This window comes from Balaenoptera ricei, chromosome 3 (assembly GCF_028023285.1).
Source record: "Balaenoptera ricei isolate mBalRic1 chromosome 3, mBalRic1.hap2, whole genome shotgun sequence".
Classification (NCBI taxonomy): domain Eukaryota; kingdom Metazoa; phylum Chordata; class Mammalia; order Artiodactyla; family Balaenopteridae; genus Balaenoptera; species Balaenoptera ricei.
In genome coordinates, this window is record NC_082641.1 from 119,551,524 (window position 1) to 119,572,968 (window position 21,445).

The 21,445-nt window shown below is 41.1% G+C and overlaps 1 protein-coding gene across 1 annotated transcript in view; it reads left to right on the forward strand.

Annotated features, from left to right (window-relative positions):
* Positions 1-1,054: 1,054 nt before the first annotated feature.
* The window catches only part of NDFIP1 (Nedd4 family interacting protein 1), a 52,026-nt gene continuing 31,635 nt past the window's right edge, over positions 1,055-21,445 (forward strand). Inside the window, exon 1 of the mRNA XM_059917362.1 lies at positions 1,055-1,323. Coding sequence (XP_059773345.1) covers positions 1,261-1,323 — 63 coding nt within the window. The 5' untranslated portion in view covers positions 1,055-1,260. The remainder of the gene's footprint in view (positions 1,324-21,445) is intronic.

Genomic DNA, 21,445 nt, shown 5'->3' on the forward strand with positions numbered 1-21,445 from the left:
ATAGTTTCATCTTCACAAAGTTTCTAATTTACTTGCATGATAATGGTTTAGAAAGCCAATTTGATGGGTTTACAGTCCAGCTTTAACCCTTACCAGCTCTGTGTTCTTGGGTAAAATACTTAATCTCTTCAGGCATTACTCCCTCATCTGTGAAACATCAGTACTTGTATCTCCTATATGGCAGTTATGCTGCCTCTTTTCCATTCTTCCACAAGGCAAGCTTTCACTTCCCTCACCCCCTTTGCATATATGTTCCTGTTACCTGGAAAGCTCTTAGCATGGCTACATCTTTGAAGTTTTGCCTTTCATGTCAGAGCTTTAGTTCAGAAAATATCGTGTCTATATCCACGGATGGGGCTGTTAAAACACTAAAAGGACTACATAAGAATGCGGATGCTATTATTATCAGCCACCCGAAGTAGGCTTTGAGATCAAGGAGTTCTCCAGGATTTAGGGTCAGCAGATTTTTTCTCTAAAGGGCCAGATAGCAAGTCATTTAGGATTTGCAGGCCATACTAAACAAATGGGAGCGGTTGTGTTCCGAATAAAACAATTTATGGACACAGAAATTTGACTTTCACGTTGCTTTCCACAGTCACTGAACCGGATTTGGCCTCTGCCCTGTAGTGGACTGACCCCTAGACTATATGAGGATGGCAGACAAGAAGGGAGTGGAGAAGAACCGAGATTCTGCAGCCAGATATTAGGGATCAGATGGCTGCTGCGTGAGACTGTCTCAACCTCCCTGGGCGCCAACGACCTCTACAATGGGGCTGCGGCCCCCATGTCTGGGGTTTGTGATGAGGGTTAGAAGTGACACGCAGGGGAAGCTCGGTGCTTGGAATGAGGCGCCCATTACCAGCGTCGCCCTCTCTGCAGTGACCTGGGAGCAACCGGGTTTCGGGCTGAACCGACTCCGAAGCCCCAGCCTCGAGGTGCGGGAGGAGGGGCGGAGCCCACCCGGGGTGGCGGCACCGCGGGGCGAGGGCGGGCCGGCTGGGCTGGGCGGCGCGAGTCGGGGGCGGGGCGGCGGCGCGGCGTCGTCGTCGTCGTCGTCCCCGCCTCCTCCCCAGGGCCCGCGTCGGAACCTCGGTAGCCGCGGCGCTCACAGCCCGAGAAGAGCGGCGGGCCTGGCAGCGGCGGCGGCCACCGAGACCCACCCGAGGCGCGTCTCCGTCAGCCTCCCGGCGCCCCCAGGCCGCAGCGCCCGCGCACCTTCAGCTCGCTCGCTCGCCCTCCTTCCCTGCGGCCGGCTGCGCCATGGCGTTGGCGTTGGCGGCGCTGGCGGCGGTGGAGCCGGCCTGCGGCAGCCGGTACCAGCAGGTAAGCAGCGCCCAGTGTCTCCCCGGCCCTGCCCTACCCGCTGGCCTCTTCAGGCCTCCTCTCCGGCCCCGCCTGTGGCCAACTCGATGCCGCGGCTTGGCAGGCCGCGCTGGGCCTGGGCGGGCCGGGCGGGCCCCGGGCTCGAATTCGAGGCGGCCGCGAGCTGGGCCTGTCCCTCCGCCACCCGGGCCGGGACTTGGGCGGTGGAAAAACCTCCGCCCCGCAGTGTTTCTCGCATTTCCCATGGCGGGCGGGTCCCCGGTTCGGAACCCGCGACCCTCCGGAGGCGTCGACCGGGGCGCATTCAGTTTTCCTTTTTCCACCTTGAATTTGATGTCACTGGAAAGAAAGAAAAAAAAGCGTGAGATGGAAAAGGAAACTGGGTGGAGAGAAAAGATTAAAATCGCTCCTACTGCTGCCGACAGCTCTCCGCAGCGAGATGCGATTACTCAGGGTTTCAGAGCCTAGTCTGTTCGTCGAAACCCATCCCCCTCGCATGCGTTTTAAGACAAAAGTCAGAATGAGACGAGGAACAAGTCCGCAGTTCGCAGTAGATTTGGAAAAGGCGATTAACTGGCGATGTCCCTAAAATGTCGAGCTACGTTGCAGGCTGCAGGGCGTGTGCCTGAGTGTGTGTTTTCAGAGATTGGAAATGACGTTTAAAGAGATTGAATAGCATAGCTGGGGAGAAAATGTATAGGAGATGATTGGATTATTATCTCGGGTACGATTTCTAAGTTGAGGCCCTAGGGAAAAGAGCTGCTTGTTTTACTCGCCTGTCTGTAGCCGGGTTTCCCTCGGAAATTCGGGAAGACATTTTGCAGGGTTTTTAGAGGTATTTAATCTAAGACATCGTAATTGTGGGAACTGAGCCAGGTGGTAACTGATGTTGATTGGAACCGCAGGTAACTGCTTACATTTTGTTTCAGATGCTTTCACTGTAATTTGCATACAAATGGCAATAGTGCTTTTATGAAATTAAATGTCCTATCATAGATGATCTACAGTTTTATATTTTAGAAGTGAGGAAAACCAGTATGATTAAAACATGTAGATTAACCCTGGTGGGTGGGGCCAATTACTGGGTTGTTTTGCTGTCGTCAGCCCTCTGTTGTAATTTCCTCCCTCCTACAGCCCGACTCCTGATATGACTGATTTTAAGAATTTAGCTTTTTGGTTTCATAAGCACGCCCAAATTGTGGCAATGCAGTCTAGTCCTTAGATCTCTCACAGCCTGGGGTACATGCTTTTTTGTATGACCTTGGGCAAGGCCCTGGGTTCCTCGCTGCTTTAGTAAAATACGATTGACAGGTATCACTTAACTGTCACCAAGGTGTTCACAAATCACATGTACCCCATCGTGTGATTTAATTCATTCTTTTCATCCTGCCTTGGATAAGGCAAAGAAGCAAAAAGCTGTGGCTTTTCTTTGTACTGCCATCTTCTTGAGCTATTAGGTAATGCTGACATAACGCTAGAATACAAAAAATTTGATGGAGTAACAAAACTACGTATTTCTCAGCGTAGTGTTTAATAGCTTTTAATATGCAGAACAGAGGTATGTTAAGGACAGGCCATCTTTTTTATTTTTTAAAACTTACTATTTTGAAGAAATCTTCAAAAAAAAAAGAATGAAAGACCTAATCTTCCTAGAAAAATTGCAAAATATGAAAGCCAAAAAAAAGCCAAAACCCCACACCAAAAACCTATCACATATAGATAACCAAAGTTAATATTTTGTGTATTCTTGTGGACTCATAGCTGTGTAAGTATACATGAGTGTAGATAAGTGTACATGTACAGATAAGGAAAGTTAATATTGATTGAGCATTTATTATGTGCCAGTCATGGTACTAAGTGCTTTATATCCATTATTTCACTTAATCCTCACAAAACCCCTTCGAGGCAGGGTTTGGTGTTGTATAGATGACAAGTCAAGACTCCCTAGAAGCTCAGTAACTTGCTCAAGGTCACAGCTTCTAAGTAGTGATTACAAGGATAAATACATGCTCACCTACTTAAAACACAGGCTTATGGCCCAAATATAAGCATATGCATTAGCAGATATATACATGTGCATATGTATTTTCTTATGTACCCATACATACATATACAGGCACATCTTTGTTACATACGTGCAGTTCCATGGGCCCCTGATTATACTTGCACACACTTTGTACATATGTGCACATGTATGTGTACATGCCCACATGTTCTCAAACACATGTGCATTCACAAATTTGCACGTGTATGTATTGTGCACGTATATGTACAAAGGCACACAATATAGCTATATAATAAAATGGGTTCATATTTTAATGTCTGCAAAGCATGCAGTTGTATGGCGAACCATAATTTAATTAATTGGCTATTGTTGGTCTCTAAGGGTGTTTATAATTTTTTTCTGTCACTGAAGTTTCTTTTATATACATCTTCAACTATTTCCTTAGTATAAATTTCTAGGCGTGTAAATGCTTGGTCAGAGAATATACATATTTAAAAGGCTTTTGAATTATGGAATGTGATGAATTGTCCAGGCAACTTGATGGGAGCATGATACTCTTTGGTTGTCACAAAGGGCCGTTCTGACTTCTGTTTCGTCTGGTTAGTCAAATTGAGCTGGTCCTCTAGTGAAGTAAGTGTAATGGAAAACTATATGATTCATTCATAAATGCAAACAGTGGTTTTGCCTTTATGGTATTTTGATTGGTAGAGCAATATGTGCACAACTTAGCATTACCACAGACTATACGGATAGGCTGGTCTCATAGGTTTCCTGTCGCTTTATTTATTTTTCTCTTTTTGCATTTTGAAACTGAGATTGTGTGTCCAAACATTCTGAAGCACTGTTTCAGGAAGCTCTAGGTAGGCCCAGTGTTGGGAAACCTGTTGTGTTTTCATCTCTCTGAGGATGTTTACCCTGTTCATCCATTCCAAGCCTTCTTTGCCTCACTGTAATAGATCTTTGGCTATATCATGCATTTTGCCAAATACTTCCTGAAATGTTTTGAGATATTTGGATTTAAATCCATTGACAGTAGGCAATGATGACACTGCCATATAGGGTTAAAAATAGACTGCAGAGGGCTTCCCTGGTGGCGCAGTGGTTAAGAATCCGCCTGCCAGTGCAGGGGACACGGGTTTGAGCCCTGGTCTGGGAAGATCCCACATGCCGCAGAGCAACTAAGCCCGGGCGCCACAACTACTGAGCCTGTGCTCTAGAGCCCACGAGCCACAACTACTGAAGCCCGTGCACCTAGAGCCCGTGTTCCACAAGAGAAGCCACTGTGATGAGAAGCCTGCGCTCTGCAACGAAGAGTAGCCCCCACTCGCCACAACTAGAAGAAGCCCGTGCACTGCAACGAATACCCAGTGCAGCCAAAAAAAAAAAAAAAAAAAAGATTGCAGAATGTTTACTTTTAGATCTGACTCCCTGTCAGCTAAAGAAGTTGCTCGCTTGTGGACATCACTAATAAGTTTGTATTGTAGTCTGGTGACATTGTAAAGCAGTTTTGGGTAAGTTCTTTCAGGATTGTGAAGGAAGGTTTTGATGAGGGAAAGAATTTCATCTCCGGCAGGCCAAACTTTTTCATGTTCAAGTGTTAGATGATGTCATGATCCTAGAGGAAGGACTGAGTGGTGCCCATGTGGTTTTATTTTTTTATTTTTTTTAGTTTCAGAAGACATTATAATTATATCATGGAATGCCCCTTAGAATGTCATGTCAAGATTTTGAGGTAATTTGGTGTATTTGTGGCCTGTATTGCCAATGATCAAAGAAAACTTTTATAAAAATACTGAGAAGATGGGTAGAATTATTTCTTAGAAGAATTTTTTTAGTTGTGGTAAAATATATATGAAGTTTTACCATTTTAACTGTACACTGTTTTTAAGTGTACAGTTAGTTAAGTAGTTTTTTTTTTTTTTTTTTTTTTTTTGGCTGCATTGGGTCTTCGTTACTGCGCTCGGGCTTTCTTTAGTTGCGACGAGCGGGGGCTACTCTTCGTGGCAGTGCGCGGGCTTCTCATTGCGGTGGCTTCTCATTGCAGAGCATGGGTTCTAGGCCGCGGGCTGCAGTAGTTGTGGCAGGCAGGCTCAGTAGTTGTGGCTCACGGGCTTAGTTGCTCCGTGGCATGTGAGATCTTCCCGGACCAGGGATCGAACCTGTGTCCCCTGTATTGGCAGGCGGATTCTTAACCAACCACTGTGCTACCAGAGAAGTCCCAGTTCAGTTGTATTAAGTACATTCACATTGTTGGGCAGTCTTCACCACCATCCATTTCCAGAAATTCCATACCCCTTAAACAATAACTCTCTATTTCCCCCTTCCAAGCCCCTGACAGCCAACATTCTGCTTTCTGTCCATGAATTTGATTACTCTAAGTACCTCATATAAGTGGAATCATATAGTATTTGTTCCTTCTGACTGGCTTATTTCACTCAGCATAATGTCCTCCAGGTTCATCCATGTTGTGGCATGTGTCAGAATTTCCTTCCATTTTAAGGCTAAATAATATTCCATTGTATGTGTATACTATATTTTGTTTATCTACTTTTTGGCCATTGTGAATAATGCTGCCGTAAATATGGGTGAACAGGTATCAAAAGAGTCCCAGCTTTCAATCCTTTTGGATATATTGTTGAATTTGTATAATTTGTAGGTTTTACCATATGAACCAACAATTTGTAGAATTGTTGGTTCATATGGTATTGCTATTTTTAATTTTTTGAGGAGCTGCCATACTGTTTTCCATAGCAATGCACTATTTTATATTCCTACCAGCAGTGCATAGGGATTCCAAATTTGTCACATCCTCATCAACACTTGTTATTTTCTGTTTTGTTTTTGATAAAGCTATCTTAATGGGTGTGAAGTGGCATCTCATAATGGTTTTGGTTTGCATTTTCCTAATGATTAGTGATATTGAGCATCTTTTTATGTGCTGGTTGGCCATTTGAATATTGTTGGAAAAATGTGTATTCAAGTCCTTTGCCAATTTTTGAATTGGGCAAATTCAAAAATTCAAATTTTTGAATTGTTTGCTTTTTGTTGTTGAGTTGTAGGCATAATTTCTTTTTTTTTTAATTGAAGTATAGTCGATTTACAATATTGTGTTAGTTTCAGGTGTACAACATAGTGATTCAGTATTTTCGCACTATATTCCACTATAGGTTATTACAAGATAATGGGTATAATTCCCTTTATGTGTATATTCTTGTTGCTTATCTATTTTATATGTAGTAGCTTGTATCTGTTAATCTCATACCCCTGGTTTGCCCCTCCCTCCTTCCCTCTCCCCTTTGGTAACCACAAGTTTGTTTTTATATCTGTGAGTCTGTTTGTTTTGCACATACATTCATTTGTATTATTTTTTAGATTCCACATATAAGTGATATCATACAGTATTTGTCTTTCTCTGACTTATTTCACTAAGCATAATCTCTAGGTCCACCCACTTGCTGCAGATGGCAGTATTTCATTCTTTTTTGTGGCTGAGTAATATTCCATTGTATGTATATATTAAGAAGATAATGGTGTGTGTGTTTGTGTGTGTGTATCTCACATCTTCTTTATGTGCATTTTCAACTTTTTACTATGAAAATTTCAAACATATACAAAAATTTAGTGTAATAAATCTTATGTACCCATCACTCAGCTTCAACAATTATCAAAAAATGGCTAATCTTGGGACTTCCCTGGTGGTCCAGTGGTTAAGAATCTGCTTTCCACATATACAATGGAGTATTACTCAGCCAAAAAAAGAAACGAAATTGAGTTATTTGCAGTGAGGTGGATGGACCTAGAGACTGTCATACAGAGTGAAGTAAGTCAGAAAGAGAAAAACAAATACCGTATGCTAACACATATATATGGAATCTAAAAAAAAAAAAAGGGGGTTCTAAAGAACCTAGGGGCAGGACAGGAATAAAGACGCAGACGTAGAGAATGGACTTGAGGACACGGGGAAGGGGAAGGGTAAGCTGGGACTAAGTGAGAGAGTGGCATGGACATATATACACTACCAAATGTAGAATAGATAGCTAGTGGGAAGCAGCCACATGACACAGGGAGATCAGCTCGGTGCTTTGTGTCCACCTAGAGGGGTGGGATAGGTAGGGTGGGAGGGAGACGCAAGAGGAAGGGGATATGGAGATACATGTATGCATATAGCTGATTCACTTTGTTATACAGCAGAAACTAACACAACATTGTAAAGCAATTATACTGCAGTAAAGACATTAAAAAAAAAAAAAAAAAGAATCCACCTTCCAATGCAGGCGATGCAGGTTCGATCCCTGGTTGGGGAACTAAGGTCCCACATGCCACGGGGCAACTAAGCCCACACACAACTAGAGAGAAGCCCGCGTGCTTCAACGAAAGATCTTGCATGCCACAACAGAGATCCCACATGCCACAAGTAAGAACCGACACAGCCAAATAAAAAAACAAACAAAACAAATGGCTCATCTTTTTCATTTATAGTCTCTACCATTATTTTGGAGCAAATCCTAGAAATCATGTCATTTCGTCCATAAATATTTCTGTGTGTAGCTCTAAAAGATAATGGTGTGATATTTTAAGCAGATATTATCATATGAGGAAATATGTCATGAGAGCACTTCTGTAATTTGTTATGAATATGGAACCAGGATTTGTGAGTGTAAGGAGCTGCAGATCTGCAGCTATCCGTTGTATTTGACTCACTCTCTATGAGGTGCTCTAGGAAATCCTGGCATCATCTCAACTGGTGCCACCCACTGGTTTGCCTGCATATAACTTCAAATTACTTTATCCTGGACACCAATTACATTACATTACTCACATTAAATTAGATTATAAAATAAATCCTACCATGAGAGTAATTTTGTATTTTGTTAATTAAAAAAAAAAAGAAAGATTTGAAGAAATTCAAGTGACATTCTCTGATTTACTCGTTCTTAGGGCTTTAAAATAGTTACTTTGGTTTCTTAATCATTTATTCTTACATTATCTTTGAACAAGTACAACCGTTTAGTGAAATCATATTCTTGTAGTAGTGGATAATGCCCATTTAGTTAAAGCAACTTTTAACACTTTAATTAGAGATTACTGCTGAGAATCAACTTGGTGATCTCATCTTTATTCTCAAGTCATTTTTGCCAGTATGCCAGGCAGTTGGTGAATATCATGTATTGAATCTGTTGACTTTTACACATTCCAGTTGTAATTGCTTCTTGTGGCTGTCTAGATAGAAGTACAGTGTATGTTGTTGCTTTCACCAAGTTTAGTAATGAAGCGAGTGTTATCAGACATTACTTTGCACATCCTTCTGTTACAATTAGGCTCATTTTTTCTGAATACCACAATTTATATTAAAAGTTCTAATTACCAGCTCTAAATATTGATCCAATTTAAGAACATTTCTAGTGAAATATTTTCTTACTGATTAAAGCAGTTTCTTTCACGTGTATTATATATTTCTTCTCACCTAGAAATTTAGTATAATCTTTGACAGTTTTTCTTTTAAATTTGTGTATTACAATAATATCAGTTAGTAGTAAATCAGAGGCTTGCATGTGATTTGGAGGTCTTTCTGGAGATTGGATATTTATGAATAGACATACACAGGTTTAGGGAGTGGTTTCTGTTTAATAACAATTTCATTTTATTTGTCATTCAATGTTTAAATGTGGCATTAAATGTTAAACATTTCTTGTGATAAAATAGTACACAGATACATTCTTTGTATACTGGAGTCAAACAGTAACTTGTAAAGGAAAACTTGACTTCCCTTCTAGTCTCTCCCCAGAGGTGTAACTGCTTCTCAAGTTTGCTGTGCGTTCTTCAGGCTTTCTTCCTTTCCTTTAAAGAAAAAAATGTTAAAAGTGTTAAATATTTAAAAATAAACTTTACTTTCTGTAACATTTTTAGATTTTCAGAAACATTGAAGATAGTACAGTTTCTGTATACCCCAGACCCAGTTTCCCCTTTAACATCTTATATTAGTGTGGTACATTTGTGACAATTAATGAACCAGTATTGATATGTTATTATTAACTAAAGTCCATACTTTTTTCAGATTTTCAGTTTTTATCTATGTGTTTTTTCTGTTGCACATTACATTTGGTTATCGTATCTCCGTAGGCTCCTCTTGACTGTGACAGTTTCTCAAGTTTTCCATGTTTTTGATGACCTTTACAGTTTTGAGGAGTATTAGTTATTTGCAGGATGCCCCTGAATTGGGATTTGTTGGTTGCTTTTCTCATGATTAGACTGGGGTTGTGGGTTGGAGGGAGGAAGACCACAGAGGTAAAGTGCCATTTTACATCATGTCATATCAAGAATGAATACTGTCCCCATGACTTACCACTGTTGATGTTGACCATGATCATCTGACTGAAGTAGTGTTTGTCAGATCTCTCTATGTAAAATGACTCTTTCCCCCCTTTTGTACTGTGCTGTTTGGAAGGAAGTCACTGTGGTCGCTGTGCACAGGCTATACTTAAGGTTTGGGGAGTTAAGTTCCACCACCTCCTTGGGGGCAGTGTATCTACATAAATTATTTGGAATTTTCTGCATGGGACATTTGTCTCTTCTCCATTAATTTATTTATTCAGTGATACTAGTATGAACTCATTAATTTTATTCTTTGGGTTATAAGCCAACACTATTTTATTTTGTTGCTCAAATTGTTCCAGCTTTGGCCATTGGGATCTCTTTCAGTTGGCACTTGTATCCCTTTGACAGAGCTCCATCTTTGTGGATTTTTAAAGCACTTCCTTACTTTTTGGCACCAGGCTCACCATGTATATTTTCTGTGCCATCCCAGAATCAGCCATTTCTCCAAGGAACCCTGGTTCCTTTTATTGGAGAGTCATGTTAGAAACCAAGATCTGTGCTCATTGCTGCTGGTGCGTCATTGCTTCTGGGCCTTCTAGGCTGACAGTAAAGAAATACATGTGTGTGTACATCCATAAACATTTCATAAGTAACCGTCTGTCTGTATTAAACTGACTCTGATCCATTACTACATGATCACTCTAGCCTCCTCCCCTCTCATCTTTAAACTTCTGCTCCAACAATGAGAGACCTGGCTCCTCCCATCCGCCATCCGTTTACTTAATTTAACTTCAGTCCTAATGTACATGTGTAGCAGTATCAGGTGGGAAACAGTTTTATCAACTAGAGGACAAGGCATATGTACAGTTTCTTTTGCCTTTAGTCTTATAAAGACTACTCATTTCCAAAGTTACTTAGGTACTTATGTCAGCACCTTTTCTTCTCACCCTCTTTAATGAGGTTTTCATAAATTTATAATACAGTTAGATTGTTTTGTCACATTGTGCATACCATCCTGGGAACCACCAACCACCTAACTTTTTCTTTTTTTTAAAAATTTATTATTTATTTTTGGCTGCATTGGGTCTTCGTTGCTGTGCGCGGGCTTTCTCTAGTTGTGGTGAGCGGGGGCTACTCTTCGTTGCAGTGTGCAGGCTTCTCATTGCAGTGGCTTCTCTTGTTGCGGAGCACAGGCTCTAGGTGCGCGGGCCCAGTAGTTGTGGCTCACGGGCTCCAGAGCGCAGGCTCAGTAGTTGTGGTGCATGGGCTTAGTTGCTCCGCGGCATGTGGGATCTTCCCGGACCAGGGCTCAAACCCATGTCCCCTGCATTGGCAGGTGGATTCTTAACCACTGCGCCACCAGGGAAGCCTAAATTTTTTTTATTGTATTTCACATACATTAAAGTTCACCCCTTGTGCTATAAAGTTTTGTAGGTTTAGACAAATATAGGTTTTGACAAATGCATAGCATCCTTTTTGTTTTTTGTTTTTGTTTTTCAAACAGTACTTTTAAAGAAAAATGAGTGATTTCTCATTCTTATTTTCCAAATTTTCCACTAATGATCATATTTTGCTTCTTTTTTAAAAATTCCTTAAAAAATTTTTTTTATTTGAAAGTAAAAACTGCAGGAATAGTATAAAATAATACCCATAGAGTATATATTGCCCAGATTCATCGTAAACATTAAGATTTGATTAACAATGACTACAATCCCGTAAAAATTGAAAGCACTACAGGTAAAACTCAGGTCCTTTTAACCACCACCAATTCTTTCTCTGTGGAACTCAGTGCTTATTTTGCTGTTTACTTTGTTATTAAATTTTAAAAATTTGTTTTGTCCTTGTTAAATTTAGGTGAGATTTTGTGGACTGTGTAGTCAGGAATATAGTGTTCTTAGTATTTTGAAGCTTTCATTTTAGGAGCTTTATGATATAACGTCCAAACTTTTCATATAACTTTGTGTTAAAAAGCAGTTTTTGAAGGGTGTGATGTACACTTTAGTATCTGGAAGGCTCAGTTTGGACATTAAGTAGAGACTGATTCAGGAGAACAAAAAAGGACTTTATCAAAACATCTAATCAGTAATATATTGCCTGACTTCTGCAATGAAGTAAGTAGTTGTCATATGACTGTGGGCTAGAACTTCAATCTCTTTCTAGCTTTATTTTCTCCTTTCATAAAATGAAGTAGTAGTTAGATTAGATCATTTTGTCTCCTTCCAGCTTTATGATTGATTGTTTTTGTTTGTAGAAGTTGGTGGCTTTGATCCAAAGAGACGGCATTCTATTGATGATTTAGCAAATTTCTTTCATGGTGAATAATTATTTTTGAAAATGATGCCAGTAAATATATATGCCCAGTAGATCTTTAAAAAATTATGCATGGTTTAAAAAAATAGAAAAATCTCCTTAATATTATGTTTTAAAAGAATGAGTCACTGGTGAGTACAGAGTACTGTTTTGTAATTTCCCACTAGTTAAAACATTCTGTTTGTTGTAGGTCTTTCCCTTCTGGTCAGCTTCAAACAAACATGGTATATCATGACAAAATGTTAGTGATGCGGGACTTCCCTGGTGGTGCAGTGGTTAAGAATCCGCCTGCCAATTCAGGGGACACGGGTTCGAGCCCTGGTCCAGAAAGATCCCACATGCCACGGAGCAACTAAGCCCGTGTGCCACAACTACTGAGCCCACGTGCCAGAACTACTGAAGACCGCGCACCTAGAGCCCGTGCTCCACAACAAATAGAGGCCACCACAATGAGAAGCCCGCACACCGCGACGAAGAGTAGCCCCGCTCGCCGCAACTAGAGAAAGCCCACGCGTGGCAACGAAGACCCAACGCAGCCAAAAATAGATAAATAAATAAATTTTTTAAAAAAAGTTAATGATGCTTTTAGAAATCAGGAAAGTTAATCAATAATTAAAATGTTTTCAAATAAACTTTTTAAGAGCAATTTTAGGTTCACAATAAAATCAATAATCTTTTAAAAGGAAGAAAATACCAATTTAAAAAGTTTTTTTAGCTTTTTTTAAAAGAAACTGGCTCTTGATTTCTAGTATTCTTATTCACTGCTTTTAGTAGTTGCATTTTCAGAAGATTGGAAAATCTGCTCATGTTTTTATAGAAATAGCATAAGAAGTATGAATTGAGGGTTATCTGCAGCCTTGGGGATCTTACACATGATTGATTGTTGATAGGAGATTCTTTTCAACACTTGTCCTTGTGAAGCAGAATTGCATTTTCAGATGTTATAGTATTTTAGAGTGTACATACTTAAAATCGGTTCTTCTCAGTCATGCATGTGAGGGTGAGTAGCATTAATGCTCTTAAACACATTGGTCCAATTTCATTTTAGGTGAGAGAGTTAATTGAGGTGATCACAGTTATGTGATGTTGTAAGCCATCTTGTCACCATTCAGCTCTGGCCAAAATGACTAGCTGAGTCGAGGGGGAGAAAAGGCAAATTATGCTGGGCATGAAAGGTAATCATTAGCTTATTATATTAGCTTCACCATTATTTGGAAGGTTAAAATATCTTATTTTCTTTGTATCAGTTAGGTTTAAGGTAATCCAAATGCCATTTTATATTTAGGACTTCACATTTTAGTGAAAATATTTAAGTGAGAATCTGTAATTGTGTTTGAAAGGATCTCAACAATTTCCAGGGTATACCTTTTAACACTGATTTTGTATTTCTCTTAGCAGGTTGCTTTAACTATTATTTAGCTGTACCTACTTAATGCTGTAGTTGTTTTCTAAGAAGTGAACTTTTTTCCCCGTGAGAAAAATATAGACTGACTTTCAAATACTACAGTGATATTACAAAAGAATATTTAATGATGAAGGAAAATTCCACTATGTAGTGAGTGAAAAAGGTTATGATTTGTATTCCCCCAGAAGGCTGGAAGAATATCTGAAAGATGGGATTGTGGTGGTTTTTATTTTCTTCTCTGTATTTTTGTCAAGTTTTCTCCTTGTGAACCTAGGAATCTTAGAAAAAAGAATTTTTAAAAATCGCTCTGTGCTGTTTATTATTATGAAAATGTTACTTTTATGCTTGTCTTATGTATAAAGTATACTTTTTTCCCCCCAGATTTGTACCTTGGTTTTCAAAATGTCAAGCTTCCATTCATCAAGGACTTTTCATCTTATGAGCCATTTGTAATCTACGTAATAAGGCATTTATGAAGTGCCAGCTTGCATGTTTAAATATTATGGAATGCAAAAGGATGTGCCACGGGCCTTCCTAATTAAAAGTTTACCAAGTGCCTGTAGACTGCTGCTTTGTTTGTCCTCGTTCCTTCGCATCTTCCCTTCCTTTTCTTCTTTCCCTTACGTTTAGTACCCAGCACAATTTGATGCATATAGTAAGTATTCACTAAATACCTGTTGAGTGACTTCAATCCATGAGAATGTATTATGGTATTGATACAATATTAATTATATTAATTCAGAGAATAAGATAGTAGATAAAAGGCATTATCTTGAGATGGAAGAGATCACCAACTTCCAGAGACTTCTTAGGAAGCTTCTGAGATGAAACTTGAGCCTGGCCTTGAAGGATAGGTAAGAGGTAGATGGGGGAGACCAGGACTTGGGAGAAGGGGTGAAGATGGACTCTCATGATTTGTTATTTCCCTGGGGAACTTGTTTCACTTTCTGGAATACTCACCTTCTCTGGCCAGGAGGTCTCCTGTTGCTCTACTTCCTCTACCTGGAATGCTCCCTTCTTCCCAGCTCCCCCCTCAGTTTAGGTAGTCTGTCCTAAGGGGAGTTTGAGTACCTCCCCTCTCCCCCAGTTAGGTTAGTTTCCCATGAATACGAGATTCCTCTTTCATGGCACATTTTGTAATCACATTTTAATCTTTTTTTCTTTTTTTTTTTTTAAAGGAATTCCTTTATTTTTATTTATTTATTTATTTTTGGCTGTGTTGGGTCTTCGTTTCTGTGCAAGGGCTTTCTCTAGTTGCGGCAAGTGGGGGCCACTCTTCATGGCGGTGCGCGGGCCTCTCACTGTCGCGGCCTCTCCGGTTGCGGAGCACAGGCTCCAGACGCGCAGGCTCAGTAGTTGTGGCTCACGGGCTTAGTTGCTCCGCGGCATGTGGGATCTTCCCAGACCAGGGCTCGAACCCGTGTCCCCGGCATTCACAGGCAGATTCTCAGCCACTGCGCCACCAGGGAAGCCCTTTTTTTCTTTTTATTTATTTTTCATCTCTTACATATAGTTATACTTACATATAGGTTAGAGTCAGATAGATCTTACAGGCTTATTACCCAAAACAGCAGTCTCCTGCTTACTTGCCTGCTTCTTGGCTCTTTCTTTTGCTGTTTCGCTGTTATCTGTGAAGGTAAAAAACATTTATAGGGTGTTACTTCTTGATTTTTCAGTTTTCAGGGTTTTAAAAAATTTTTTAATTGACTTACCACTAGGAGATTTAAGGATTTAGCTCTCTTTTACCACCCTCCCACAACTGCATATACTCCCGTTTCCTGTCTCTCCATTTTTCTAGTATAGTTATATCCATAATGTAGTTAGATCAGTATTCAGTATTTACAGTAATATGTTGTATGCTGTGGTTACTTTTCCTTGCCTGACAGTACCTTATTTTCCCTAAAGCTAACAACAAATTTTTTTGTTTGCCTAATTTTCTATGTATATATCATAAATTGCTTATAACATGAATTCATCCTCAGACTCTCACTTAATAATCTTAATGGTTTTTTTGTTTTTTTGTGTTTTTAGATTTTATTTATTTATTTATTTATTTATTGGCTGTGCTGGGTCTTCGTTGCTGTGTGCGGGCTTTCTCTAGTTGCGGTGAGCAGGGTCTACTCTTCGTCGCGGTGCGCGGGCTTCTCACTGAGGTGGCTTCTCTTGTTGCGGAGCACGGGCTCTAGTGGCGCGGGCTTCAGTAGTTGTGGCTCGTGGGCTCAGTACTTGTGGCTTGCAGGCTCTAGAGCTCAGGCTCAGTAGTTGTGGTGCATGGGCTTAGTTGCTCCGTGGCATGTGGGATCTTCCTGGACCAGGGCTTGAACCCGTGTCCCCTGCATTGGCAGGTGGATTCTTAACCACTGTGCCACCAGGGAAGCCCCTCTTATTAGTTTTGTTTTTTTTTAAATAGTTTTTTGATATGTTCAAACACATCAGGTATTTTATTGATTTCATTGTTGGGGGGTGTGTGTGTGGCTCTTTCCTGGTTTTTTGACTTGTTCTAGAAGGCTGTTCTCAAGGTCTGCTGTTTAGTTGTTATCCTAGGCATTTCCTTTTCCAACTTCTTTAATTGAAGCCCTTTCCCTTGATTCACATCTTTTTGTTTTTCTTGGTTTATTGTCTCATATCCATGGAACATACACTCCAGTATCTTTCTGAGGAAGAATGCATAGGGGTTAAACTTTTTTTTTTTTTTGATCTTCACCCTTACTTCGACTTCTGGGTTGGAAACATTTTCCTTTAGAATTTTGAAAGCCATTTGTTCCATTGCCTTCTAGGTTCCACTATTAGGAAGACTGAAGCCAGTTGTGATGTCTGATTCTTTAAATGTGGCCTACTTTCTCTGTTTCTCTGGAAGCCTTTAGGAGCTTCTTTATGTCTGCAGTGTTGTTAAATTTCACTATGTTGTACCTTGGTGTAGATCTGTTTACATCTGTTGTGCTAGGCACTCAGTGGGTCCTTTTGGTCTAGAAGCTCATGTCCATTAGTTCTGGGAAATTTTAAAAAGTATTTGTTTGATTTTTTTTTCCTCTGCTTTAATTTTTTTTTCCTTCTCTCCTTGGATCTTGGATCTTTTGTACTGATTCTTTAAAATTGTTTATTATTTATTTAATTTTTAAATATTTATTTATTTATTTATTTGGCTGCACTGTGTCTGAGTTGCAGCACGTGGGATCTAGTTCCCCCACCAGAGATCGAACCCAGGCTCTGTACATTGGGCGCACGGAGTCTTAACCGTTGGACCACCAGGGAAGTCCCTTAAAAATTTTTTTTAACCTCTTCTCATATTTTCACCTGTTTTTCTCTACTTTCTATGAGAGATTCTCAATTTTATATTCTAACTCTTCGATAAAATTTTAATAATCTGTTATTTTTAATTTTCAAAAACTCTTTGTCCCTACCCCCTATGTTAGTAGCACACTGTCCTCGTTTTATGGTTTTAATTATTTTTCTCTTATTTCTCTGAGATTACAGGAAGTTTTTTTCTTTCTTTTTAAAGTTTACACCTTCCTGCATAGTTCTTTCCTCCGTGTTGCATTTATCCTCTTTGCTTTGGTCTTTTATGACCTTTTAGTTAGAAGTATGTGGTGATCTTTGCCTGCTTGGTTAAGAGTGCACAATCAGTAAAGCAGTTTGGAAGCTCAGTATGCTTGATGGAACTTCTTGTGGGGGCTTCTTGCCTTCTAATTTAACTAGGCTGTTTCTTTGAGTGACAGTGTTTTTAGATCTTTCTTCTTGGGCTGGTCAGTTTCCCCAGAGACTAGGCCTGGCTGTTACTGTTCTGGGAGCTGATTGGCGGAGGAAGACTGGGATATCTCAAGGTTTAATACATAAACCTCTCACTTAATCACTCTTTTCTGATACGCTGTTCTTTCTCCTAAGCTCTGGTGTCTCCAGTCCAGATCTCTCCACCTCAGTCTCTCCAGAGAGAGTCTTCTAATGGGGATTCCGGGAGCTGTGTTTGTTTAACTGGGTCTCCGGGCTTCCCTGGTGGCACAGTGGTTAAGAATCCGCCTGCCAGTGCAGGGGGCACTGGTTCGAGCCCTGGTCCGGGAAGATCCCGCATGCCGCGCAGCAACTAAGCCCGTGAGCCACAACTACTGAGCCCACATGCCACAACTGCTGAAGCCTACGCACCTAGAGCCTGTGCTCTGCAACAAGAGAAACCACCGCAATGAGAAGCCCACGCACCGCAACCAAGAGTAGCTCCCGCTCGCTGCAACTAGAGAAAGCTCGCACGCAGCAACAAAGACCCAACTCAGCCATAAATAAATGAATGAATGAATGAATGAATGAATAACTGGGTCTCCAACTTCCCTTTCTGCTTTTAAATCTCATTTTCACTCTTATTTCCGCTGGTACCTGCTACCACTGATTCTTGAGCCTTTGGAGGGTATAGTGCAAGACAGGTTGATTTTCTGCTTTCTGGATTAGGATTCAGGTTTCTTGGGTCTGCTGTGTACATTGTCTCCTGTCTTCCTGCTTCTAACTTGCAGGATTTTATTGCTGCTTCGTCTCCTGTTAATCGATTTTGAATTTTTTTTTGCCTCAAATTTAATAAAACTTTAATAACATTTACATTTGAGAGGATTTTGGAAGGTATAAGAGGCAAATGTGTGTGTTTAATCTTCAACTGGAAAATTATGATTGTAATTACTTCTTTTGATGGTCTTTTCTCTGGTAAGCTTTAGACTTAGTGAGGTAAAAAACATCAGTCATGGCCTGACATGTTCTTTGAGTGGTGTTAATTATAAAATGCAAGCAATTATACACTTGCATATTGGAACATTCTGTGATGGGGTGAAGGGACAGATATGAAATGCTTAATGCATCTCCCTCTTGGTTCTCGTTCTTGCAGGAGAAGGGGACCTCATGACCAGGCCTAAGTTAAGGCAGCCTCTTGAATAGAATACCTTTCCCCATCCGTAATCACTGTCCCAGTATGCTGTATTCCAGGCATCATCATCATCATCATATAATAATAATAATAATACGCAAGCATAGCTGAGAGAGAGCTCTGGTAGCTCGTGGGGCTAGCAGAGCCAAGCAGGCTGCAGTCAGCATGAGTCTCTGGATTCTAGGCATGTCTGTCACTTTCTGGGGCTGTACATTTGACTCTACTATCTTACTATTATTTTTGAAATTATAATCATGCTTATTTTTCAAAAATATTTCTTTATTTTTCAAAAATATTTCTTTATTTTTGTCTGCGTTGGGTCTTAGTTGCGGTGCGCGGGCTTCTGTCTAGTTGTGGCACGTGAGCTCAGTAGTTGTGGCGTGTGGCCTTAGTTGCCCTGTGGCATGTGAGATCTTAGTTCCCTGACCAGGGATCGAACCCGTGTCCCCTGCATTGGAAGGCAGATTCTTAACCACTGGACCGCCCCGGAAGTCCCTTTACTAGCATTTTAATGCAGAATATTCCATTTTTTGGATATGCCAATTGGTAGTTTTTAGAAGGGAAAACTTTCTAGGAATTAGTGTGATCAATCAAAATACCAATTTTCCTTCGTATGTACCACAGACATTTACTGAATACCTATTTGTACCCAATACACTATGCTAAGTGTTTTATTTCCTAAGAGCTGAAGGTTGGAGAGGTCTGTTTCTCCTTTGTGTTTCTTATACTCTTGTTACCATTTCTTTTTAAAATAGGTAACTCGGGAAGCATAGTGTTGATACATGTAATGCATAGTACTTTATGAAGCATGGAGTAGTGATGGGGATGCCACCTGCTGTTGATCACTCATGGAATCATCATCACTGTCCCTTCCACAGATATAGCGGTCATCTGCATGTGGCTCCATACCTAGCCTTATATTATTTGGTGATTTGTAAAGTAATATGAATACTTTAGATAAATGTGAACTAGTAAGTCAAGATGGCATTAAGATTAGCTGCCATTTCTTCAGGTAGGTTTCTGTTAAAGCTGCACCTCCATGCTTGCTTTAGTCAACATGTGCTAATAAGGTATCCATGATATGCCACTCACTGTTAAGTGCTGGGGTGAATACAGCAGTGAACCATGTGAAGTTCCCAGTCTTCAGAGGGCTCACAGTCTACACTGTTAACCCAGCAAGGGCTCGTGTGCCTGTGGCACAAAAAGCCAGACTCTGCCAGAGGGTGTTTGCAGCAAAATAAGGGTTTATTTGAAGGTCCCAAGCAAGGAGAACCGGGCAGCTCATGCTCAGAAGACCCAAACTCTCTGATGGCTTTCAGGCAAGGGTTTTTTTTTTTTTTTGGCTGCGTTGGGTCTTTGTTGCTGCACGCGGGCTTTCTCTAGTTGCAGAAAGCAGGGGTTACTCTTCGTTGCGATGCGCGGGCTTCTCATTGCGGAGGCTTCTCTTGTTGCGGAGCACGGGCTCTACGTGCACAGGCTTCAGTAGTTGCAACACGTGGGCTCAGTAGTTGTGGCACGCGGGTGCTAGAGCATGCGGACTTCAGTAGTTGCAGCTCATGGGCTCAGTAGTTGCGGTGTGCAGGCTCCAGTAGTTGTGGCGTGCGGGCACAGTAGTTGTGGCTCATGGGCTCTAGAGCACAGGCTCAGTAGTTGTGGTGCACGGGCTTAGTTGCTCTGCAGCATGTGGGATCTTCCAGGACCAGGGATTGTGTCCCTTGCACTAGCAGGCAGATTCTCAACCACTGTGCCACCAGGGAAGTCCCAGGCAAGGGTTTTTAAAGACAGGTGTTAGGGAAGAGGATCATAGGATATGTGATCAGCTCCTGGACCTTCTTCTGACTGGTTGGTGCTGAGGTAACAGTGATACTTTTGGAATCTCAACCTTTTCGTTACAACCAGTTTGGGTTCTACTGCCACAAGCTCATAGTCACTGTGCTCCACAGGTGAGGGTCTTAGTTGCTGCTGAACAACTCAAAAGATATGCATCAGATTGTTATCTATATCCCTTCAGGAGGAACTAGGAGTCCTGTGACTCTATTGTCCTAATCATTAAAGGCTTGAGCCTGCTCTTTGGAACTTTCGGGATGGCCTAGGAGACTAAAGCCTTTCTTTCTGCAAACAAGAAACAAAGGACAGGCTTCCCTGGTGGCGCAGTGGTTAAGAATCTGCCTGCCAATGCAGGGGACATGGGTTCGAGCCCTGGTCCGGGAAGATCCCACATGCTGCAGAGCAGCTAAGCCCGTGTGCCACAACTACTGAGCCTGTGCTCAAGGGCCCACGAGCCACAACTACTGAAGCCCGTGTGCCTAGGGCCCATGCTCTGCAACAAGAGAAGCCATCACAATGAGAAGCCTGCGCACCACAATGAAGAGTAGCCCCCGCTCACCACAACTAGAGAAAGCCCGCGCACAGCACCCAACGCAGCCAAAAATAAATAAATAAATAAATAAAATTAAAAAAAAAAAAAGAAAAGAAACAAAGGACAAGAAGGGGCTTTTGTACCTGGGAAGGCCCCACAGGGTCCTGCTTGGTTTCATTCCCCCCTTTTCTTTGATAGCCCTCAATCCTGAGAGGAACAGGGACAGAACCAGAAATGAAATAAAGTTTGGGAGAGAGATTAATCATAAACTGAGCAGGGGAACTCAGTTTTAGGGGGACTCAGTTTTGCGAATCCTCTGCCAGTCTCCTTTTCTCCCCTTCTGGAACTGTTAGTATGATTTACATACAGAAACATGCACAAATTATAAATGTGTATTGTAGTTCAGTGAATTTTCACAAGCTGAACATGCACTTTAACTAGTACCCAGATCAAGCAACAGCATTACCAGCACTCCAGAAGCTCCCTGCATGTGCCCTTCCAGTTGTGCCCCTACCCTGGGTAACCACTCAGCTGGCAGACTAGGTTTGCCTGGTTTTGCTCTTTACATAAGTGTAATCGTACAGTAAATGCTCTTGTGTCTGCTTTCTGTTGCTCAGCATTATGTTTATGAGATTCACCCTTGCTGTTGTGTGTTGATTCATTCACATGGCTGTATAATATTCCATTGTGTGAAGTTATAATTTAGTTATCCATTCTGCTGTTGATGGGCTTTTGGGTAGTTTCCAATTTTATGAATACTGTTGCTTTGAACATCCTGATATGTCTTTTGGTGAACATGTGTGTTTCTGTCAGGTTATATAACTAGAGTGG